The 26,035-nt window shown below is 37.7% G+C and overlaps 2 protein-coding genes across 4 annotated transcripts in view; both read right to left on the minus strand.

The window, feature by feature from the left end:
• Positions 1-1,871: 1,871 nt before the first annotated feature.
• On the minus strand, positions 1,872-14,240 carry LOC120108363 (organelle RRM domain-containing protein 6, chloroplastic). Of its 2 annotated transcripts, none has more exons than XM_039121944.2 (4): positions 13,915-14,240; positions 7,489-7,557; positions 7,214-7,320; positions 1,872-2,154 (listed from the first exon to the last, which is right to left on the minus strand). In XM_039121944.2, the coding sequence occupies exons 1-4, from the start codon at positions 14,165-14,167 to the stop codon at positions 2,068-2,070; spliced, it is 516 nt and encodes a 171-aa protein (XP_038977872.2). In that variant the 5' UTR covers positions 14,168-14,240; the 3' UTR covers positions 1,872-2,067. The 2 variants fall into 2 exon arrangements, with proteins under 2 accessions (XP_038977872.2, XP_038977873.2); XM_039121945.2 differs by lacking the exon at positions 1,872-2,154 and adding an exon at positions 5,285-5,617 and having other exon boundaries at positions 13,915-14,220.
• A 2,438-nt stretch (positions 14,241-16,678) lies between these two features.
• LOC103710544 (Regulator of chromosome condensation (RCC1) family with FYVE zinc finger domain-containing protein) overlaps positions 16,679-26,035 on the minus strand; it is a 34,775-nt gene continuing 25,418 nt past the window's right edge. For both annotated transcript variants that reach the window (XM_008796310.5, XM_088717649.1), the window contains 3 exons: positions 23,554-23,700; positions 17,526-17,947; positions 16,679-17,370 (listed from right to left, as the gene is read on the minus strand). In XM_008796310.5, the coding sequence (XP_008794532.3) occupies positions 17,262-17,370; positions 17,526-17,947; positions 23,554-23,700 (678 nt within the window). In that variant the 3' untranslated portion in view covers positions 16,679-17,261. The remainder of the gene's footprint in view (positions 17,371-17,525; positions 17,948-23,553; positions 23,701-26,035) is intronic.

Genomic DNA, 26,035 nt, shown 5'->3' on the forward strand with positions numbered 1-26,035 from the left:
AATTTTATAAAACAATGCAGGAACAAGATTTTTGCCACTTTTACATTTAAATTCAAGGTACAAAATTATGGTACAGACATTTAATAAAAGTAAATCTATGTCTTCAAATCCGAATGCGATTCATATTCTAGTTAAAGAGATTAAATCCTCCTAAAATAATTAAAAACAAAAAATAGTCAAAATTATCCAGGAAGCTTGAACTCGACTATTATATCAACTTTGTCAATCTATAGGTGTTGCCAGAATCTTCACAGGATAGGAGATAAAACTTTAATCAATGATTATTTTGAACTGTAATTCAAGTTTGATCCGGTAATTCAGAATCCCAAATAAACTCGAGTCAGGGCCATTTCAAGCACAACGAGCCAGTTGATGGATTGCCACATCATAGATCTCATTGATATAGTCAATTTTAAAAAATAAAAATAAAAATAAAGAACAACTGAAACAGAGATTTTGTTGTGCAATCCAGCTCCAGACGTGGCCAATTGTGCTTGCAAACTGTCTCCAGACCATATTTAAAGAGGGCTGGTTGGGCTGCTACAAGCTCTCAAAGAAGATGGGCATCACCTTATTCCTCTTCTTTTATTCTCATACAACTTTTTAAACCCTTAATCATAAATTCATGGTTGGAACCACATGTTCATCTTTGGAGATTCGCTGAATCTCTGCCGATGCAAACTCTCAGAGATTGTATTTATGCAAGCTTTTAATGGAATCCCCATGATCTTGATTCTCAACAGAGCACCATAGGAAATGCATTTCTCTGAGAGGGGCTCCTACCAAAATTTTGAGCAAGGGCCCAAGAACAAGAAGAAGAAATTAAAGAAGCCCCTTCAAATTTGAGATGTTAGAAGTCTCATTGTCCCTACATTTCTTGCAAGATAGATTTCTTAGATCTCTCTCTAAATCGAATTGATCCTACGAGTGGTCATGAGTGGCCTTAGAATAGGAAACCGTTCAAAGGTCAAAATCAGCTATAAATAGTATATCACAGTAGACCAGAGACTTTCCTAGTTTCCTCCAAGAAAAAAACAGTAGACCAGAGACTTGGCTTCTGTCATCATGTAAACTAGAAATAAAGGGGAATAAATCTGGTAAAGATTGTTGACTCTATTTGGAATGCAAAATGTATCTAACTATGAACGTGATTTGGTGTGGAAACTACTAGTGAATGTGAGTTCAAATTAGGTACATCCATGCTCTGCCCAGTCATAGGTGTACATTCCCACAAGGTAGACAGCCATGATGGGCAAGTGATATTTCTATTGTTTACAAAACTACTCTAACAATTGAACAGGATGGTTTTTATGGGACTCATCAGCTGCTTACCTAATTTTGGCTGGTAGATGGATTGTTCTGTACAAGCCTTTGGAAAAAGGAAAAAATTTTAGATGCAGTAAAGCATCTCGACACGAACAAGTAACCATGAAGATCAGAACAATATCAATACAGTACGTATCCCTCCGTTCTGTATCATAGGAACCGTAAGTCAGAGACAGTTATAACCTGGTGCAAAAACTGCAACATCTAAAGGGGCTTCCACTGGCTGACATGATTAAGATCATGCTAATGTATAAAAGAATCACATGACTCCTTGGACTGATACACTAATTACTATGGATGAAGAACCTTTAGACGCATCTAACACCTCTAGAGCCCACTTCTCTGGAGTTACATATCAACCACACTTCGTTGCTCGCCATTCAAACTGGCAAAACTGCAGCAGGAACAGGAGATGCAACAGAAAAAAATTGGTCTAAAACTCAACCTCGTAGTCAAATAATAACAGGATATATCTGAGCATTTCAGTGTCAATGGCAAAATGCCCACAATGGAATCCATTTTATTTATCATTCAACAGATGTATATGAGACCTTGTAACTATATATCCATAAAGAATTAATAGGCCAAAAAGATCTTGCACTCCAATTTCAGAATGAGTAGGACATTCATGACAGGAAAAAGCCTACAGTTAAACATAAATAGGAGAATAAACAAAGGATAAAGATGGGTAGATGTGCTACTACTGAAGATATGCATGCAAAATGCCATGAATTGCACACATTACTGTGTATGTCTTGGTTTGGAACCCTGGCCCAATTCTGACCTTTGTTTTGCAAATTCAACAAAAATGACCCTGCCATCCAAGAACTAAGAATAAAAAAGAATGGTGAGTTAGTGCGTGAATGGGACGATTTTTCTTTTCTTTTTTATATGATTTCAGTTAAATTGTAGTAAGTACAGAAATGCACATAAATGAATCTAAGAAATATACTAAATAAAGCAAAATCATATCATTTTAATTACTGTTATTATTATTATTATTACACTAAATGGCCATTCAAGTAGAAATATAAGTAAACACTATAACGTAAAAGATAGTTGTTGATCATAGTTATTTTTTCTCTTCTAAATAAATATTCTGTTACTATTTTAACGGTATTTCATCCATAACCTTCAATAATGTTCAAGTGCAACTAATTAAAATTGATGCAAGATAGAGAGAGGAGGAGGACAAGAAGAAGAAGAAGAGGGGAGAAAAGAGGAGGAGGAGAAGAAGGCAGAGGAAGAAAACAATATTCTGAATTCTTAAATATCAATAATGCAAACTATATTCTCAATTAACATAGCAATAAATATATATAGACAACCCAAAATCCTAATAAGACTCCGTATAAAAAAAAAAACTGAAGTCCACATAAAATTCTAATTCTAGAGTCCACAAAATTCTAGATCTAGAGTCCACATAAAAATAAAATTTTTTAATTTCTATATTTGTACCTAACATAAGTACGCCTACATTCCTTATTAATGGACAATCCTCCATCAAAAATACCCTTGCAATGACAGTTAACTTACAAAGTGCCTAATGGATAAGGAAGTATGTGGTACTTAGAATCCACAGATAGAAAGCATCTACTTTGGGACATCTTTGGATACCTAACTACCACCCTATCCTAAGATATTTCCCACCCAAAATAGAGCCCCAAACCAAGAAGTAGAAGAGGAATGGGGAAGAGGGAACCCTCCAATCACGCACCCAATTCTAGTATCTTGAAATTTGAACATATTGTAATTCAATGAAGAGTTGATTGTTGTTATCTTGAAAAACTGACTTTTGGGTACCCATAATTAAGGTCAGAGGAACCGGTACCGGGCACCAGGCACCGTACTAGTTCTCCGGCGGGACGACTCGGTACAGGTCGTGCTGAGTCCATACTAAGAGAGGGCACACTGCTGAAGCTAGAGAAGGAGAAGAGAAAGAGAGAGCGAGCAGGGGAGAGAGGAAGAAGGAGAGGCGGCGGATGCTGGCGGAGGGCCCTAGGGGGCCGATCGAAGGCCTCGATCAGTTCTCCTGTTTCAAATGAAACAGGGGTCCGACTGCGGCTAAGAAATTTTGAAATTTTTAAGTGAAGTCGGTATTTGCCGATTTCACTTAAAAATTTCGAAATTTCTTAGCTGCAGCTGGTTCTCCTATTTCTGCCGCTCGCTCTCTCTTTCTCTTCTCCTTCTCCGGCTCCAGCAGCGTGCCATTTTTCTAGCCTGAACCGCACCGGTGAGCCACCGGTACGGCTCGAAATGGGCAGAACCGCCCGGTTCGGGACGGTTTCACCGACCATGCCCATAATCCAGTGAAGCATCAAATTGAGCACATGATATAGACAAGACACTATATCATTATATTGAGATGGCAAATCCTAGAATATATGATACATACATCACAGGGATCCAATAATAAAACAAATTAATTTTTTGCACATGCAAGTATGTCATATATGACAATATTAGTTCCATTAGACTATTAAGTGTCTGTGATCCAAACTCTCTCCTGTAATAACCCTACCCAAAACTAGAAATATGTATATAGATATATGGGTATGTAAACCTTGAAAATAAATCAGCCTGCTGAGGTACCAAGTGTTGTTTAGTGCCATAATGGATGATATCTTAAGCACCACTATGAGAGTTTTCTAACGAGACTTTTGGCTCTAGCAATATTTAGGTATAGTAGAATTTATGAAACTTTAAGTTTGAGAAATTCTTTAGCATTTGGAAGTTTAAAATTGTACTCGGAGCTAAAATATGAAATTTTGAACTAAATTTGGGAAATCAACTTTATATTCTTGAAGAATTAGAAATTTTAAGTAGTCTTTTTGAATTCAAATAGAGGGACTTCCCTATTTACCTGTAATGTTTTAAGTAAATAGAAATAGAAATGAAAAAACAAAAGAAAAATAAAAGCTATTCGAACCCCAAGGCATGACCACCATAATCAATTGAAACCAACATTCAAACTCAATCATCCTCAAACGAATCATATGATAGAATAGAGCATGACTGGATGTGCATCATAAACAATAAACTTCAGTTAGAATCAACTTAAACTTCAGTTAGAATCAACTTACAAATTCAAACATATCCTATTATATTCAATACTATACCTTCAAGGAATATAACATATCTACTATGATTCTTATATCGCTTCGAATATAATACAATCCAAAGCAACTCTAACAAATATAGTCCACTTCTTTTCATAAATCCACTAGAGTTCTCACCAAACACTCTGAAGAATTGTATAACAAAGAAAGTGAGCTACAAAGCATAGTAAGCAAGCTTCTATCATGATTAAAGAACTAAAGGGTCCATAAAAAACAACTTGAAATGAAATACATGACCAAATTGTCACTAGAAAGCTCAGGTAAAGAAATTCACCAAAATCATTTAATTATCAGATCTCAAAAGTGAAATTTTCAATAAGAATAGAATATCTTAAAAGGTTCAAAATCACGCTTAAAAAAGGGTCCAAATAACTTACACAAAAGCATAAGTTGAATAGTTGTTCAAAAACAAATGGCCAAAGTAAACTTATATTTTCTCTTATAAAGCTTTGCCACACTTTGAGGCCATATAAATCCTTGCCACAAATGAGGCCACATGAAATCCTTACCAGCAAACTGCATGAAGCCACTAAATTGTTGTTGATAATGCGTACGAAACCACATAAGTCCTCAAGATCCATATATACCACTTGCTAAGAGTCCCCATAAAACCTCATCCACAATTATAATGAGGCCTTATACAACTATCTACGTGTCCGAAGTAATCCCAATCGATAACTCGAATGGGGACAAATATACTACCTAGCTGGAGATTTACATGTTTGATCACCATTTTTCATATTTTCCATTTATACATAATTGCAAATGTCTTATAGAACACATAATATATTCTGATCAAAACAAATTGGTGTCAGAGTTCAAAAATAGGATAAAACTTCAAGTCATAATGCATAATTTCATATTCCAAAAATATAGGCTTGAACATGCAAATTTAGAATTTCCAAATTAAAAACGAAACAAAAATCCCAATTAACATAGTGCCAAATTTCCAAAGAAGAAACAAGCCAGTGAGGTTCACCAGATTACAAAATCCAAAATTTTAAAAGAGACCTAGGTAAGGTTCACCATCTTGAGACATCCTGTTTCATCCTTCCACTCCATCTTAATTTCTAACCAAAATATTTGTTTATCTTCCAACTCCATGTTTGCTCATTGGTGTACCATTATGCTGGATAGCTTGTCTTTTGTTAAGAGAATAGAACATGGAATCCCTGCATATGATCAATAATTAGTTGTTTTCATCGCTAAACCTTTTCCTGCTAACAAATCAGCTTCTAATCCAAAACCAACTACTCCTCCAAAGTACAAGATTTTATTTGATTTTTTTCTTTACTGCCAAAAGTTTTCATTCCTAAAAACTCCTATTTCCAATCCTACCAACCTACTTTTAGATACTTCCACAATTATTATGCTTACCTCATATCTATTGACTTACATGCTAGGATGAGTACCCTCCCTACTTATAGGAGTGCACATTTTCTCAGATGCACTCATATTGAATGCTTTGATCCTGAAAACCATGTTCCCTTCATTACAAAACATGATGAAGTGGCTGAAAAATATTCACAAGCTGATGACCTGAAACCGAGCCCAATCTTGCAAACTATAATAAGATTCTGTTGTCAGTAGGTAAGAAGGGTGGAAATTTGTTCACATGACCTTTGTAGCTCCTTCATCTCCAAAACCTTTAGGGCAGTGGAGGCTTATTACGCATTACCTACAATGGATCACATTATAGTTGATGCAATTAAAGATAGCCTGATGAACAGGTATAGACGAGACTGGATAGAGTTTACTCCGATCCTTTTAGTTTTTCCTTTAAGTGGTCATTCATTAAGATTAAGTAAGTCCTTTAGTTTTTTTAATTAATAAAATGATAAGATAATTGTGATTTTCTAGGTTTCACAACACGTATGTGTGATATCTAACAGTTGTAAGAATTGATAGTCACTAGCACAATTCACCCACTCTGCAACGCATTCACTACATGTGTCACTCCTCAAGCTCCAATTAGAATAAGTAGAAGTGCAGACTAGGCAATATCCTGGAGCCCTTCCTAAGGCTGGCACACATGTTTCCAGTGGTTGCAAACAAGCATATGGGATTTTCCAGTCATAAGACATTAAGACAGTCATCTGACATGTCTAGAGTTGCATACATGACATAGGACAATGAGAAAAATGTTGAATCATTAAGAAAAGAAAAGTCCTCCATGACTCCAAGAGAGAATAAGAGGCTTCAAGTCATTATGTTGCTGCTACCAGTTTTATTGCTAGACTAGGCTAGTAGGATAAATTAGTGGATCTCAATTAGCTGAGAACCACTTCTTCAGGTCACAAGGCCTATTAAAGATAGTACATGGTTCAGCATTTGGTTGATATATTCCCTGAAAATTGCTAAGTCTAGATCCACTAACCTCTATCATAACAAGATCTTTCTGATAAGTTTGGATCCACTATATTCTTTACACAACCATATGCTTCATTCTGTAATACTGATATAAACTAGATCAAGAAGGAGATATAAATCAAGAACACTTGTCTGGATATGAGAAACAGTCAACATGCCCCCAAGCTAAAAGGCAGAAGCTTGTCATCTAAGCGACACATTTCTACGTCTAAATGGAATTCTTTAGGGGTTCACAAAATGGATATGACTACAAGGAGAATTAAGAATGGCAAGGTAGCTAAACTTAATTATTAATAACAAGAAACAAGCCAACATGCTATATAGCCAATTCAGTCAGAGATCTCTCGTACACTTCTAAGTTCTAACAATCGTACCCAAGAAAAGGTCTATAGGATTACCTTCCCATGCATCCCCTCAATGGCCTTTCTGGATTCCTCCTCAGTGGCATAACGAAGAAAGGCAAAGCCTCTTGGTCTGTTTGCTATTCTATCCATCACAAGGGTAACTGCAAAAATCATAAGATAGAAGCTTCAATGCTTTTTTTTTACCGGCCCATGTATGTTCCTCGGATACATATATGAATGGTCCATTAAGGTATGCAACAAAAACAACTAAACATTCCAGAAGCATTTCCATACTATATTTATTTTCATGTAATTGCTGTGTTTCTCACCTTCTACAAGCTGACCAAAATTCTGGAAAGCATTTCTTAGACTTTCCTTGGTTGTATGGAAGGAAAGACCTGCAAAAAACAGATTAGCAAAATAAAAATTCTGTAAGAGATATACTACTATCATCTGCTAGCTTCATGCATGGCATTCCATGAAGACAAATCCTTCTACAGAAGTGGGGAGTAATATCTCTGGCTTTTAAATAGAATAATGATAATAATGCTGCAAACTAATATTCAGCACATAAGAGTACAGATAATTAAGCCCTTTTAAGGAAAACAGAATAAGAAGATATTACTTATTTCAAATTGTCTAATTTGACCACGGTCATCAGCAATGCCAAGAGGCAAAGACTCTGGCGTGTATTTAATATTATAAGGATCAAAATAATTAAGCATATACACATATATCCTGCCACTAAAAATACATGGTTATAACTTATAAGTATAAATTTATATACTATAACATCCTTTGTTAAAGGAAGAGATAATATATAAATGTGGGCCAACTGAGTATCCCTTTATCAAGCATATCAAGCCCAAGGAGTAAAGAAATTGCTTATATGGGTATAATCACTTCCACAAGTAGTTTTGTTTGAGTCGCAACATCCTTAGGAACTCGAGTTCATAGCTAATATACCCCACTATCAGAACCTACAATCTATTTGTTGAGATGCAGCATGGTAGTGCCTAAGGACTTTTTCTGTGCTCTAACAGCTAGGCTAAAACAATCTCATCATCATTTAACAAGGGCCTCACTAATTATTAGCTGCTACATTAAGCAGCTTTGTCAACCCAAACTGTCCAATAATAATGTGTGCATTAAAAGTAACAATTAGGAATAAGAAAGCCCAAGAGAAAAGAAAAAATAATATGGATAAATTGATTACAACCACTTTGCACCCATGACTTGGACTCAAACCACATGCGGGCATGGCACAGCCAGCTCAGCTTGGCGAAGTTAGCAGGCCACAATCATGGAATCACCAACTGAAAAACTTTCTAACATATCAAACAATGTTGGAGGGTGTGTCTTAGTGGAAGCACAAGAATAAGACTTTTTTTTATCTAATATGGAACTAAACAAAAGCAACAAAATCATGAACTGCGAGCTTTAAGGTTGGAACATTTCAACCTAAGTCCCACTTTGAAGTCAAAACAGCATCAAATTTTAATCAATCAAAATTAAGTTAAGCCAATAAATTATGAAGAAATAGGAAAAAATAGAAAATATAAAATATTGAACAATCATCCTACAAAATGTCAAAAAACAGAGCTTATAAAAATGAGTGATGTCATTTTTTCCAATAAATTTATACACTTTTGTTCCTAAACCTTCACTTAATATAGATTGTATCCATCTAAAGTAGTGCTAACAAACTAGGCTTTGAAGTAGGTCCTTCAATCACATATCCACAAGTGATAGTACAAATTGATCTATCAACTGCCATGAGCATGTATCTTGATTTCCACGAGAATAAATAAGGTTAGCCAAAACATGTAGCAACAACGTCACAACAACTCTGGCATGGATGAGACCTCCAAGGACTTGGGTGTCATAATACCTTATAGATTCATGGTTTGGATCCATTTAGGGTAAAATTCAGCCTAATGTCACTTATACAAGTGTTTCCACCATAAGCATGAAGAGTTTTCTTCCATGTTCAGGCATATTCACTCAATTGAACTTCCACCATCATTGAACTTTGGTCTAATTGAACTTCCGCCTGCACCGAACATTGGCATGAGGTGTACACCGTCAATCATTTCGTTGTGAGATTAGACATCATCATCCTCCTGAAAACAAGGGGTGGCAATTTACTCCGCTCCATCGGATACCCCACCTAATTCGACCCTCATGGGGTGGATTTCACCTAACCCGCAACAAATTCAGAAAGGATATGGGTAATGGTAAAACCAACCCCAAACCCAACCCGGATATATACACTCTTTACAAATTCTATCCCCGAGACAATAAAATGATTTATATGCAAAAAAAAAAAAAATGTAGCTTTACCCAACCTGATCCATCCAACCCACCCAGTCTAACTCTACCCACCCCATCCCATCCCAAGACTCCACCCGCCTTGCTCCATCTCGAAGCAAGTATGGGGCGGGTAAGGTAATAGCCTACCCAACCCATACCCCACCTATTGTCATCCCTACTAATAACTTCAGGACTACCCTCCTTGGTCAACCAAATTCATTTCAGACTTACCTTGAGGACTACCTTCCTTGCCATTTGCCTTATCCAAAAATGTTGGTTCATCTTTCATTCGTGCACTTTAATTTCTTAGTCGATAATAGATATAGTACAATAATAGATAAAGACAACAGGAGTGAACAAGTTTTGGAACCAAAAGGATGTCTAAGAAGACCTTTGATCATTCTAAGCTTTGTTCAATTCATACTATACTCCTAAATATGAGTCTATTTAGACAATAGCTATAGCATCAAGATCCAAACGAAATACATAAGCATATACTCGATTTATTCTTTAGAAAGCTGATCACCATGATGTCATCGAGCGTAACCCTCTACTGCTTTTGGGAAATTAGTATAAAGTAGACTATAGTCTATAGTGCCTATAAGGTATTAAAAAACTCGGTAGAATTATCCAATGAGTTTGACTATACTTACCAATATATCTACTTAGTCTCACTGCCATATATCCAATTTCAAATTCAGTCATGTTCCAGGTGCATAGCAAAGAACCAACCTGATAGTTCGACCTGCATCCAACCGAACCAATGCCTACCCTAGACGGGTCGGCCATGCGGGTCAGTTGGCGTATAAATCGCTGCAAATCCGATGCTTTGAATCTAATGCCTTTTTTTCCCATTGAAACATCCATGCCTCTTCAAGAGCCTTCAAGGGCTTTCTTCTTGACTCTCTCTGCTCTCACCGCCTTGCAATCTCTCCACCACTACATCCTGCTTGCCGTCAATAGCCAATCCCTCATCTAGAGTCTTATCTTGATATCGACCTATACACGACTGCTCCCTGATTTCTCCTAGACCTTGTCTTTGTCGATAACATCGCTGCCCTCACCTTCACCCCACTCAGGCCTATCTCTCGCCCCCCCTCTCTTGCCCTTCCTCTCCTTCTCCCTCTCCCCCCTCTCCCTCTCCCTCTCCATGATCTAGGGTTTCATCTCGATGTTGATTTGTGCACGATTGCTCACTGACCTCATCCTCATCGACGACATCACTGCCCTCGCCTCCACCCTACTCCTCAATGGCATCAGACCATCCTCTCTCTCTCTCTCTCTCTCTCTCTTAGGTGAGTAAAGGTCTCTCCCTCCCCCTCTCCTCTCTCTCTCCACCTTTCTCTCCTTCCTTCCCCCCTCTCTGTCCCCCTCTCTCTCTTTTTTCCTCCCACTCCTCCCTCTCTCCCTCCCTCTCCCTATATCATTATGCTCTAGCATGGCACAGTATGGACCCGTATCATACTATACCAGTAGACAACCGATATGGGTCACAATACTGGTTCAGCAAACCCTGGATCATCCTATGTATGGGTATCTAAGCTAAGATACTTATCCACCTAACTTTTTTTAGGGAGTACACTGGATTAATTGAAAGTTGAAACAGCTTTAAGTTCAAAGGATTTAAATTACCTCAATATTTTTTAAATGAAGTGACAAATAGAGGACTACCCCATTAGCAATCCTAATCAATATCATGCTTAAGATCAAAAAGGCCTATTTTAAGTTGTTCATCTCAAAATTTTGGAAAACAAATTTTGGTTTCATCATGATTTCTAACAAGGTGCAACAAATAAGAATATCATCTAGATACAAGCATGGATAATATATTAATCATCATATGTTTTAGGAAGGGCATACACTTTTGTCTTTTCTTTCTCATTTATAAGTATAATGAAAACTAAATCACAATATTCTTTTTGTTAATTTTTTATGCCACTATCTAGAGTTTGTTGGGGTCCACAGATTGATTTTAAAAAAATATGATACTTCAATTCTTGTCCTTCCATCAAAGATACTTGAGTTTTTCCCATGTATATTTCTTTGCTTAGGAATTTTGGTTTTTATATCATTTATGGATTAGTAGTGTATGATTTGATAGGACTAATATTAGAAGTCTTAAAATTGCTTAGAATTTAAGGTTTTAAAAAATTATTTATTTGCATTCATTATCGATGACTTCCTTTTGATACAAAGCATCAAACAAGGTTATAGTCTCAATGAAAGTCGAAGGATCATCAACAACAAGCAAGTCATCAAAAACTTTAGCCATGTCCTCTTTTCTTAGCATGGTTGCTTTCTTTTTAGTTCAGATGTGCTTTCCATGAGTCTAACACATGTTTGGTTCCTCATCCCTGATTCCAAGAGTTAATAAAATCTTGTAGCAACTAATGGTGTCAAGCCATTTAAATGCTAGAAGCAATAATACTATAATATTATCTGTAAATATATAATTCAATGACATAAGCTCAGTCCACTACAGTTCCTTCTTTTACATGGATATAGTCAACCCTAATTGAAGGTCTGATACTTTTCATGAATAAAAGAGAAATTTGCTTATTTTATGAGTTGCAATGTTTGAAGTTTGGACCTTAAAGCATATCCTAGAAACTTATGTACAATTTCCAAACTTATCTTGGATACTCTAGATCAAGGTATGTGGAACTGTCCCAAACTGCCCGATTCGGAGTGTCCCAGGCCGTACCGGCAGTGGACCGGAATGGTTCCGGTATTGAAACCGAGATGCCGCTACTAGAGGGGGAGAAGAAGAAGAGAAAAAGAGAGAGAGCAAGAGCACGAAAGGGAGGGAGAGGGAGAGGAAGGAAGAGAGGCCGGCCCCGGCCGGCCGGCGGAGACCGAGGAGCCTCCGTGCAGAAGAGGCAAAGGCCAGGGGGACGCAGAAGCGGGGCTCTACCTCCGCGTCTCCTCGGCCTTCACTTCCTCCGCACGGAGGTTCTCCAGCTTCTACCGGCCGACCTCTCTCTTCCTTTCTCTCCCTCTCCCTCCCTCCTCTCTTTCTCTCTTTTTCTCTCTCGTTCTTCCTCTCTCCCGTCTCTTCTACTATGTCAATATGGGCGCGGCACGGCATGGCGCAAGTCCGTACAGACTCATCCCACCGAGCAACCAGTACACTGCCCGCTACCTGTTCCGCCGACATTGTTCTAGATTGTTGTGGTTTTTTATTGGTTTTATTTCCGTGGTGTAACTCCATCAAGATATTAGCCCAAGAGATTCAAACCCTAAAGCCTCTAGTTCATGATCTCTTTTCTTTTGTTGAGTTCCACATCGAATAAAGAGAAGTTTATTGTTGTGCTTATATTAACGCAACCATTGGTAGTAGGAATCTTCTACTTAGGGTGGCACACTCGCTTCAGAATCTCCTCGGGAACTCATCCAAGCACTTCCTTCCTAAGCATTTCTTTTTAAAAAATATCTTGTACGAACTACTCCCCGTACCCCAGCTTCAAGACAAAAGCTACATGCTAGGTTATTGGGCTTTTGGGCTGGTAATCATGCATGTATTTGCCTCAACAAGACAGCCATCTTGTTTGTTTAGGCAGCATAGTCACGGTTGTGGACATAGTGTGGTATGATTGCAAGCCAATGAATGAGACCCTTGTTGGGTGTGGATATAGTTGTTTAAGCCTAGCCATTGAAGCCCATTATGAACCTTTAAGCAGTTATGATACCAAGCCTCTAACAAAAAAATCCTGAGACCGATTAGTTCAAAACTACTAGTGCTTGCAACTAGAGACATCCCAAAATTGTTACTCATTTATTGCAAGGCCTTCTGATGTTTTTTTTTTTTCATTTCCCTACACAATTTCAACCAATTTAAGATTTTCTCAAACAATTGAAGGAGTTGTCTGGGTCGATCTTTCTTCTTTTGGTAGTTTGCAGTTGGAGGCAGCAGGACTGAATTTAGGCAGCAGCTGTTACACTATGCAAGCATCTCCACCAGATTACCAGTGTAAATGTGTACACCTTGAACATTAGCATATCTTGCCTAAGATCAGTAAAATAGCATACCTTCAAAATATAATATGCCATTATTCCTCCAACAGTCTTGATGAGGACCGACAGCAGGCAAATACAACTTTTGCGCCAAAACAAATTATGTGAGATATCCGCAACTTTTAGCATGAAAAATTTGATATGAGCTTAATTTTAGTCTTATTAGGTTAAGGCTAAAATTACGGCCCAAATCCAATGTACCAAGGATATGTTAATACTGGAGATGTATAGACAGTAATTCTGAATAATAGCCATCGAGGGAGCTTAAAGTTTAGGAGATTAGCGAGTTTGTGTCCTTTTTTTTGGTTTTCTAAACACGATGGTGTTCTCTCATCTCATCAAAAAGACCGAAAATTACCCACGTTAAACACCTTAAGGAATCAAGATAAAGCCAAAATAGCGAATTCGAGGGGGGCGGGGAGTGTTACCGCTAACATAGAGTCTGGTGGATGCTCTGCTGGCGCTCTTGGGAGCAGGAGGGAGGCACGCCACCAAGAAGCCGCTGCCCCGCCGAGCGTTCACGGCCGATTGACTCCAAGATAAGGAGAGCGGAGGGGATTGAAGAGATGGACAGCGGAAGATGAAAGAGGAGGAGATTTCTACGCTGCCCCGCCGTTTAAGAGAAGGGGACGAAACCAGTGAAGCAACAGAGGGAAGAACGGATATAGCCATTGTTGCCATTTCTCAATACAAGTGGGAGAGTGGATGGGCGTTCTTCCTTCCGTGAGCTGCTTGGGTTTTTGGGTTTACCAGAGCAGGTTAAAGCGGGAGCGGCCGGCTAGCCCGAAAATCCTACCGCAGAGAAGTCTTGCAGACCCTGGGCCAACGGCCCAACACTGAACTCGGTACTCTTGGGCTTTGGTGTGCGACCACATGGATCATGTAATACAAAGTCTTGGCATCAAGTTCAAAATCTACTTCACAGTAGTTCTCAAACTCAAATTAGAGAAGCACGAGCCTAGTTGATGTGATTTACTAATTATAGTATATATATTATAGTATATGATTTTTAAGTCTAGTTTGCACATGAATTGGAGAAGGCGAGTTATCTGATCTTGGCCATCCATGATTGGTGCGATGATCATAATTAGAATGGCTCCAAGTGGTTGTTGCCTACATATTATGTAGGGCCCATCCAATAATTGCCACCATGACAATTACTAGTTGGAGAGAGCATGTCTTCCAATTACAGCCCTCGCACCTAACATGGACAACAATGATTGGAAGACAGGAAAGGAATTGACTCCTTATAGAATCCCCTTTCTAGTAAGCAAGTGTTGATACACAGAGACTTCTTTTATAATCTAAGAGAACAAGTGTGGAAGCTTATGTTGAATAGCTTCACCTTAGGAGCTCGTGTCGTAAAGTCATTGGTCCTTGCTGGATCTCATCGTCGGAAGACTTGGCATGTCATAGTCGCTCAAAAGAGAACCTACAAGAGACTTCTCTAAGTCTCGATGCATCAAAACCTCAATCTTTAGATGGAGACCCAAGAGAAAGCAAAAGAAATAATAGAGAGAAGAGATGAGGAGAGGAGCTTTCTATGAAGATAATCTATCTGTAAATCTCAAAACGCAATTCGAATATGTCCCAATCTCCTCTAAATTACCGTTTAAATTTGGGAGCTGATATGGATTCTAATCCACTCGATGGGAGTCAATGTGGATGCTTATCCATTCAGGTCAAGTTCAACTTTGGCCTAGATATTTAACAATGCCCACTCAGATACGTCGAGCTACCACTACAAATATTCTCCTCTCATCTCTATAAGTATTTGATTTTTCTTTGATACAGTTAGTGAGGCATGCGACTGACAAAAAAACAATAATGTAGGAGCAATAACATAATAAGTTTTTGTCTAACTAACATGGTACATCACTCACAAAATCTTGCTTTTTTCCGGGAGCAGCCCAATGTATTTGCGAGCCTAAGGCCGTTTTGTTTTTGAAGCCTTCTCTGCAGTGGGAGCCGATGGCACACTCATAGGGAACCTTTTTTCTTTTCATTTTGTCTTTAAAGCCTTTTCTATGATGGGCTTTCTTTGGGCCGGTGCCTTAGACGACCGCCTAAGTCGCCTAATAGTTGAGCCAGCCTTGCTTATACCCCAAATAATTTGGTCATATGGAATCAAGCATCACCCTCGGAGGGAGTCTTGCCCCGCCCTCTTTAGTTACACTAGGTCGCCGACCCACACTGACCTCCGATCCCTCAGGCACGCTTGCGCTCTGATCCACCATTAACTCTGCCCACCGGTAGCACAATTTTTGAAGCAACAGGGTCTCCCGATCGCACTAGGCGTTTAGTCCACTTCAGTGTAGGCTTTTAGCGGGACTGACCTTTTGGGTCTAGCCTCCTCTTATGTACAAATAAAAAAAGAAAAAAAGATACAAGAAAATTAAAGGCTTCAATCTTCATGCCCAGAGAAACCTGTATGCGCTCCTACCACAATGCTAAATTATAGAAGGCAATAGGATTGCTTACATAAGCTGAGGCTATTGATGTCTTTCTTGATGCTCGCCCTGCTGCAATATGGAAGGGGAAATGGATGTGTTTTATGTCACCTACAAGTAGCACCTTGGTTTTCTAGACTCCAACTCCAAATAATCCCGATAAGAAGAATATTAAAAGCATTCTCAGATGAGTTGGGTCCATGGGACTATGACTTCACCCCATATACAACCTGTACTTGACCCATTTACCATGTTGATCCAATAGATTACCCGTTTCCAATAAGGTTATCCATAGCAAATTGGTCTCCTCATGTTAAGTTGACAGGTCCTCTCATCACAGCACAACTCAAGCCCACTTATTAAATGGCTTATACCCCCTTGAAGCATTCATTCAGTAGATCATATTGGTGTTGGAAATTTGTCTGACCCAAGACATTGCCACCCATATCTCTGCACGAGAAAACACACGACAAAAAAATAAAAAAAAAAACAGGCCCAAGAATCCTAAAAAACGATTTATGACAGGTAAAGTATCTCACCATTTTTCTTGACATCCTGATCTCCTAACCCGCAAAAGACCACAAATATAAGGAATTTAATTAGTTATTTCATTGATATCTCAAGTTTTCACAGTTCGATCGTGGTCTAGGAATATGATACTAGGGAATAAATAAATCATACTAGAATCTTAATAGAAGACTTACCCAAGGGGGATAAGGCCACACATGCCTCTGTAACCATATTTTTCTCATCAAGCATTATATAGTAGGACAACATACAACATTATACATAGATGAAGCTATACCTTCCTTTACCACAACCTGCCACAACCCAACCCTGACCCCCCACATCCCACCACACACAAAAAACAATAAAGAAACAAACGAGGATAATTTTTAGGACTGACATTTGGCCAAAGTAATGTGTGCAAGTCCTCTCGGAGAGAGATTTTTGTCATGTTTGATATAATTTCTGTACATTTAAGGATGGGCAAGATAATTGCTGGTCCAAGCATTCTACATGATCAGGCTTCTCTGCACCAAACTTCTAATAAGCATGACTACAACTTCTCGAGCAAACATCTTACCTAATGCCGCTGCCAAGCAGATGAAACCTCTCCAGCAAATGATAACAGAATGCATAGTCTTCTTGCTTCTAACTTTCCAGTAGTGCCATAATCCATTTTGGTTTCAGCATGAGTGCAATTGTAACGTCTGTAAGGAAGAGTGTGGTAAATTAGTCTTCTGTTTTGCATACTGCATGCGGGGATACCGATATGGATCACTTATACTTGCTGAAGAAGGATATAAGTGAGATTGTTTTATCTACTTTGTTGATGATGTGACAATGCGTTCAATATCGTACTTCAGATATACCCTTCTCTGATTCTCCTCCCACCATTTCTCCGCTTCCTTCTCACTGAAACGCCTCCGACTATACAGCACAACACCCAAAAAACATGTTATGGAACTGAAGTAACATCGTTAAATAAGAAAAGATCTTATGCAATATTGTCCTCAGAGTAATAGCGTGAAACTTAAATACACAAACAGCAAAAAGAGTAAGTATTTTCCAGAACAGGACCTTACCTAAATCTTACACGCTTGAGACCTTTCTGACCACTTGGCAGAGTAATGAATGTAATATACACACCGGCTTCATCCTGCTCAACCCATTCATCTTTCGATGCCTTTGGAGTACATTGTCTTGTACTAGTCCCTATCACATGGGTATTGACAAATAATTTGCTTGCACTATGACGCTGGAATTTTCCATCCCCACCTGTTACCACCTTCAAGGATGCTGTAGAGTTGTCACGTATGCCCTCTATATCCCTGTCCTCTTGAATTTGAAAATCATTAGATAGACGAGGGTCTCCATACACCAATTTCTCAACTTCACACCTTGATGAATTTGCTTGGGCGGGGTGAGACATGCTCATGTTATTCAGCCTGGATCCAATACTGCTTGTCTTTCTTCCTGCTGAAAGTTTTTCTGACAAGGCATTCATCTGTTCCAAATTATGCATTTGTTAGAGAAAAAAATGATAAATAACAAGTTTTGCAAAGCCATATGCCAAAATCAGGTCTTTTTTCCATATTTTACTTCAATTTCACACAAACAGAGAGATATACTATGATGACCTATGCAGTTAGTCTCATATCGGCTATGCATTGGGTAAATCTTCATAATTACAGAGGGCCAAAGAACCCAAATAATACCTTTTTGGCTGAGGTCCTGAGTCGTTACAAATAGTATCAAAATGGAACCAGCTCATAGCTCATATACACTAGGGGCTACTGTAGCATGGGCATATTTGGACTGACTATGGTGTTTGTGACTAGATTTATGGTATTTGTGATTAGATTTGAATAAATTTTGATCCTTAGCCTAGCAAGAACACCAGGGTTTAAACGAAAGGAGTATGTGAGGATCCATGCAGGTATGTGTTTAGTCCCATATCAACTATGCATGGGTCGATCTAGGGTACTTATACAAGAATAAGGAATCCAAATAACAACTTCTGATTAGTCTTTTTGGATGAGATCTTGGGTCATTACACATACATATATGCACATATACCTAAGTAGATATCTATGTATGATAACCAACTTTGCATCAATTCCCCCAATGACTTCATTTGGGCTTGTAAGCACAAACAATGCAGAATGGAGTAAAATATTCTCTATGGATTGAGAACAATTCCTAATAGGGTTGATGTATTAATTAATTGATAACTTCTTTGTTCCTCTAAAGCTGAAGTGTAGGCTAGCAGGAGTGACTATTAGGTATGTATCAGAAATTGTATAACAATCCAGTCACATTAACCTATGGCAATCTTTAGCAGAAGAGATATTCTCGCAACAGAGCCATAAACCTGATGCAGCAGTTTTGTCCAAAATATTATAAGATGTGCTAAATAGTATTTGGAGATATTTCTAGTTGTGTTGATGTTTTCTTTCTCCACTTTAAAGACAGAAATAAACAAGAAACAGAAGTAGAAATATTTACCTTTGTTCATGAAAGCACGCTCAAATTTGATTAAAATTAAATTAAAAAAAATTAATAAACAAAAAAAACCTTTAACACCAATGTATTGTAAGTATCCTATAGCTAATTATTCATAACCCTGGAGGCAAGTGTGCTTAGTTGTGTCGATATAATAAAGCACATCTACATTAAGAGTGTAATGTATCATGTATGAATTACTTTTAGGTTGGGGGAAGATATCTTTAGAGTTCTTTTCGTTTAATTTATTCTAAGATTTGAAGGACCAAGGTATGAGGCATAATGGTCATGTACCATACTGCACGTGACAGTCATATATCATACAGTACATACTGCAATGTCATATATCATACAGTACATACTGCAATGTCATATATACGGTAATACTGGGATACATCCCCATATGAACTCATGGTTTGTCATTATGGGGCAGTACAGCAAGGTAGTGCTACAGTATGCACCATTATATAGTCCAGTTTTTCAAACTTTCAGTTTATTCTGATATCTACTATCCTCCTATTGGGCAACTGTGCTTATTCAGTGCTTTATGATACCTTTATTTCTTTCTTGGGTCTACCTCACACATCCTTTTAAATTATTGAACTTGCTATTTGTAACATTTTAGGAAAATACATCAAGTCTTCTGATTAAATAGCATCATGAGGCTTTTCATCTAAAAACATGGTAGTCTTCTTTCTTGTTACCTTTCCTCAGTAATCATGTTCCCCATGCTGAAGCAAAATGATGTTCTTGTGCAGAGGCATCATTTTTGAAACTTCAAAAGTCCAAATCTTCCATTCAAGCTTTAGTAAAATATAAACAAAACTACATACTGGAGTAGGATAATGCATAGCAGTGCATTTATACAGACTTTATCTCACAATACATACACAAAGCCAACAAATTAAGCATGGCTTACAAGGCCTACAATATGTACATGATTAGGCAATTACACCATAAATCACAGGTCAAGATATTGACATTGCTATCATGTTGTTAACTTCTACATCTCATCGGTTTTAAGAGGAAGCTAATCTTTTGTCTCCCAAGTATTTATTGTACTTTCTCATATGTTCTCAATTGTTGCACATCCTAGACGCACCTTTATTCTTCTCCAACATATGAACTTCATCTTTATTCATGTACTTGCCACATTTTTCTCCCTTTAGTGGAATGACCCAAGAGCTAGAATTACTACTACAACATATCAGGATTAGTTTTTGTTAGCATAATTTTAGGGATCACATAACCTGCATCACCCATAATATTTTTCCTTATTAGTGTGATCCTGTATCAACCTATATTATTTTTCTTTATTAGCATGATCTTGTTAGAGTAATTTAAGGATCGCGTAACAACCTATATCATATTTTTCTTTATTAGTGTGATCATATATCAACCTATATTATTTGTCTTATATAGTGTCTGTAAACAAATATATATAACCCTTGTAATGTACCGAATGTGATGGAACAGAGAAATAAAATTATTTTTCTCTCTTTTTCTCTTATTTTTCTCTTCTTTTGTAAATATTTTAACATGGTATCAGAGCCACCGATCACCTAATCTACCGCCACCATCTCTTTCGCTTTTATTGTGGTCGTCGTTGCCATGTCTAGAAGCTTTGATAACTTTCGTTACCGATCTATCAATCTCTATTTCTAGATGAATCAACACCCAAAGATTCTCTATTTTTCGGTGGATCCACAGATCCTCTATGTTCTAGTGAATCAATATTCAAAGATCTCATATTTTCTTAGTAGATCTACATATTATCTATTTTCGGTGGATTAATACCCAAAGATCCTTTATTTTCTAATGGATCTGCAGCTCCTCTCTATCGCTTTTCTTCACATCTTCAGATCTTCGGTTGTCTCTTACAATGGCTTGGCCCCTTTCTATCTCCGATTTTATTTGCTACCTCCAATTTCTTCACCATCCAATTCGAAGTCTCTTGCTCTTCTTTCATGGTGTCTCCGTTTATGAGGATCGTCGACCTTCGGTTGTCTTCTCTCTGTCTATCTTCACTGCAACTGCCATCTTCTATATGTCTTCTCACTGTCACAATATCAGGCAAGTCAATCAGCCACATCAATAGGACACATCGATAGACACCAATTTTCTATATTAGTCAGTTATGTCAATGGACGTATTAGTCTACCGCATCAGTTAGCTACGTCAGCATTGCTAAACATATCAGTTTGCTAGATTAGCATTCTGATCTGCCGCATCGATTACTTAGCTTCTATGTCAGCTTTTATTCTATCATATCAAATTCTATAGTCACATCAGCTTGACACATCAGTCTGTCATATCGGCTTTTGAGTTATTATGTCAACTCTTAATTTGCTACACAGCTTCTGAGCTGCTATATCAGCTCGTGTTCTGCCACATCATGCTCTGTCCTGCCATATCAGCTCTTGATCTACCACCATGTCAACCTCTGAGCTGCTATATCAGCTCCTACTCCATCATGTCAGCCCTGAGTTGCTACTTCAGCTCTTCATCTAGTACGTCAATTTTTAAATACATTCATGATCTAGTTTCCAAACTCAAGTTGGCACCTATAATACCATCTTGAGTTTGAGGAAAATGTTAGCATAATCTTAGGGATCACGTAATAACCTGCATCACCCATAATATTTTTTTTATTTACGTAATCCTATATCAACCTATATTATTTTTTTTGTTAGTATGATTTTGTTAAAGTGATTTTAGGAATCACGTAACAACCTGTATCACCCATAATATTTTTCTTTATTAGCGTAATCTTATATCAGCCTATATTAATTTCTTATGTAAAGTCTATACACAAATATATATATATAACCCCTCAAATATACCGAATGTGATGGAACAAAGAACTAAAATCACTTTTTTCTCTCTTTTTCTCTTGTTTTCCTCTTCTACAAATATTTTAACAGTTTCCCTTCATTACTCCTATCATATAAACTTCTCATTTATGTGTGCACTTTTTTCATTCTTCTCATTTTAGTGGAATGCCACCACTCTCCCTCTTTTTCTTCAGAACATTTTTATAAGTATACCTCCAAAAACCAAGATTACCACACTAGTTGAAAGGAAGTACTTTCTAAGAACTAGGTACAAACTTTATGCTTAGCAACTATCATATTTGGAAGCATATACCATATATAAGTGGGTATTTCAAGGTACGGCATCTAGATATTGAACCCCATACCAGTACCATGCTGGTACAGTGTTGGTATGCTAGGTGGTAGGGCTCCTTAGATGGTAGGCTTTAATTTGTAATATAATTATATGGCCACAACCAGCCAGAGGCGGAGCTAGAGCCATTATTGATGTAGAGAGAGTCAAGAAGTTCGTAAAATGTTGAGTAGTGAGTTTTTTCCTAATTTCTTTTTATCCCTATTCCCTAAAATCTGCACTTGTTCTCATCCATTTCTCCATTACTCTCAACTACCCCTAGAGAATTCTGACGTAGGACCTCAGTGGTTAACTCAAATGTGAACTCAAGAATTCCAGAGTACTTAATTGTCTCAGTACAGTCAGGAAATAATATTTTCCAAGGAATGAAAACATAATTAGCATGCTTAATCCGAGTGTAAACTAGATGTCGCTACATGATGTTGCATGTTGCATGTTGCATGTTGCAGTATCAACATTACGCTCCCAATTTCTTGCTACATGACCTATCTGATGACATACTCAAAATTTTAGAATCTGGGATAATTTAAAGAAAGTCAAAGAATAATATCTTGCAAACAAAAGAATACAAAAAGTCTGATAAACATTAAAAGATAGAGGAACAGAGAGAAAAAAAATTATGCAAGTTCTTTTTTCTGTGTGTGCGCATGTGTGCATGACTCCTTTCTATCCTATAAAATCAGTTCAGAGTACTGTGGACTTTAATATTCACTTTATCAAGAAAAAAGAATGTGAAAACTGTTTCCCTCTTTTATAAAGCCAGACAAGGAACTAAGAATCATATGTAAATGTAAATGATAATAATACTAATACATAATGGAGCTTTACGGTAATACATATACTTAGCACTTCAGAAGATTATAACTACAGAGACTAAAGAGATTTATTCATTGCATTTCTTTGTTTCATATGTTGTAACCTTCAAGACCCAACAAAGTTCTACTTGACATAAAAATGTGTCAGATAGTTATGACTACAACTACGGATTTTTCCCTCCCAGACTGCTTTTTGATATATTTCAAAGATCTAGGTAATTCGTCTTGACTAGTCAATGGACTTAATTCCATTTTACAGAGGCATACTTTATTTCTACAAATTGTTTATGCTTCCTCTCAATGGAATATGGTTGTAACCACGAAGGTAGAATTTTTGCACTAGTACTAGTTCATATTATGAAGGGTTTTAGCAAGAGACAAGCAAGAGCTGACTCTGTATGTTCCAAACAGGAAAATCATTCTGATACATCCATATCACTTTATAAAGGTTTGGTCAAGCAGTTCTGCAAGTGGAAATGCAACTGTTCGTATTAAATACATCCTTTGTTGCGAACTATCCTGTACAAAATCCTTTCCTCTCAAACAAGTTCTAGTAACGAGCAATCATGCAGTGAACACAGTTTGTTAAGAAATTATATGCTCGCACCTGATTTGTCAGAACTTTAATTACATCTTTTGCTGCTTTGCATTTTGCAGCTTCATCCCTTGCAAGTGACCAAGTTTCCTCGATTTTACATTTATAATGTTGGAGCTTCCGACTTCTACTTTGACATTGGTGTGTAAGGAACATTGCCTGTATCAAGAGCATGAGAAGTTAAATCAAAAGGTATTCATCTTCAGATATGTAAAAAATATGCATCTAACTGATAAATAGTTTAACTGATGCAAAGTGCAAGAGAACAGACTCCAAATATAAGGGTTGGAAAGTGAACTTATAAATTATCAATAATATTCAGTTTTTCAAATCTTAATTATCAAGGGCGCTTGCATAAATTTATTGGTCATTGCTATAGTTCTTTATAGTTTTGATGCAGGCTGAAAGCATGCAAGGATGGTCCAGACTAGAAGTCTGAACAAAAGGGAATAAGATAATCGCAGGAATCATTCATCGAGGAAATGGACACCACTCAACATTGTTAATTGTAGAATCACTCACACAACTATGACAATCCAAGACCTTACACCAACAAGCCAGCTAGAAAGTACTATTTGGGTTCCCTAGCCCTATACGAGTACCAACGATCTATCTATTAGATAGATGATATGGGGCTAAACACACACTTGCATGGGTCTTTCACACACCCCCATTTAAGCCTCATGTCCTCACCAAGTCAAGGGTCCAAATCCAAGCACAAATATTGCCATCCTAGATGGGCAAATGCTACAATATACCCTAGTCCATATGGGCTATTGGCCAGGTCACCCTGATACCATTTATAACAATCCAGGACCTCACCCAAAAAGACTAGCTAAAGTGTTATTTGGGTTTCTTGGCCCTACACAAGTAGCTAGAATTTACCCAGTGCATAACCGATGTAGGACTAAACAGACACCTGCATAAGTCCTCACAATGACCAAGCTAGCCACTTGATTTATTGGAGTAACTCACTCCAGAAGCAAGATTACTTGCTGAGAGTAATTTGCAAGAATAGTTATAGGCTGCTGCACTATTAATTGTTGTTTATCTTATTAATCTAATGCTTTTTTCTGTTCTATCAGGTGTATCTCCAAGTGAGCAGTTATTTTCTTCCCCACCCTTTTATGACCATTTTCATGTTTTTTTAGTTGTACTTGTTTAGTTTTTTTACCACCACATGAATGAATTTAGTAATCACCTTGATCTACTATTTGTATATTTCTTGGTTACAATTCTGATCCAATTGCAAGGCACTTTTACTCTCCCGTGATATGATTTTATTTGAACATCTACCTTATTAGCCTAAACCACCCTCGAATGATACCATGTGTCCTTCCACTATTGTTGGTTCATCTTTCTTAGATCTATTCTCTTCTCTTTCTAAGAATTCAATCCTTTTCCCACAGATGAGGGCACTACACCTGCTCATACCCCAAACTATACCCCTCAAATCCTCGCTGTAGGTAACAATGATGTAGCTCCAAATCCAACTTAGGCTCCTCTAGTTATACCGCTGGGTTATGCACCTGCTTCCTTAAAACATTATTATCCTACTCAGGTATGTCAACTAAAGCAATTTTTTGGCTGCATTGCCTCTCATTCTTCTCTAGAGTATCATACTTTTCTTGCAGCCATTCATCGTCACCGGGTACATGCAACATAACACCAAGCCACTAGCCTTCCTGAGTGGCAGGATCCTAAATCAGAGGAGCTTGCAGCATCGCAGCATCTTCATACTTGGCAACTTGTGCCCTTGCCTCTTGGGGAACTGCCAATTAGTCAAAAATATGTTATAAAATTAAGACTTGTTCTGATGGCTCTGTTAAGCATTATAAGCTTTGCCTAGTTGCTCGAGGCTTTATTCAAGAGCAGGGTTGCCCATAGCTGAGATGACATCAATGTGTGCTCTTATAGCAGCTATTGCTGAAGTTCATGGATGGCCTATCTAATAACTTGATATAACAAATTTATTAAGGTACACCGCTCTTCGGTACCGGGCTCCATACCAGTGACAGGAAGTATGCTCGATACGGAGGCCGGTTCGGCGTATCGAGTGTCCATACGCCCTTTATACCTATACCGGTACCGAATCGGTATGATATGGTATGTACCACTCGGTTCAATAAGGTATGATGGTGATCTTTAGGAGGAAGTGCCTATGCAGCCACCATCAAGTCTTCCTCATCCTCTTGGTCATATTTCTTTGCTTCATCATGCCATGGTCGCAAACAAAGCTTCTTGTGTTTGATTTGAGAAATTTAAAGCTACTAATTTGGCTATTGGTTTCTTTTTTCATAATAACCATAACCATGCCATGTTTATACCAACCTAAACACCATGGAAGACCATTCTTCTATTTTATGTTGATAGCATGATTATTTCTGGCAATGTCTATAGTGTTGTTTCTAGGTATTTTATCTGTCCGGTACCAATACAATACAATATGGAACCATACTATACCAACACTCAATAAGTAGATGCTTATTAATTC

The sequence above is a fragment of the Phoenix dactylifera genome, chromosome 3 (assembly GCF_051530095.1).
Source record: "Phoenix dactylifera cultivar Ajwa chromosome 3, Ajwa_hap1_PhDact_Kaust_v1.1, whole genome shotgun sequence".
NCBI classification, from domain to species: Eukaryota; Viridiplantae; Streptophyta; class Magnoliopsida; order Arecales; family Arecaceae; genus Phoenix; species Phoenix dactylifera.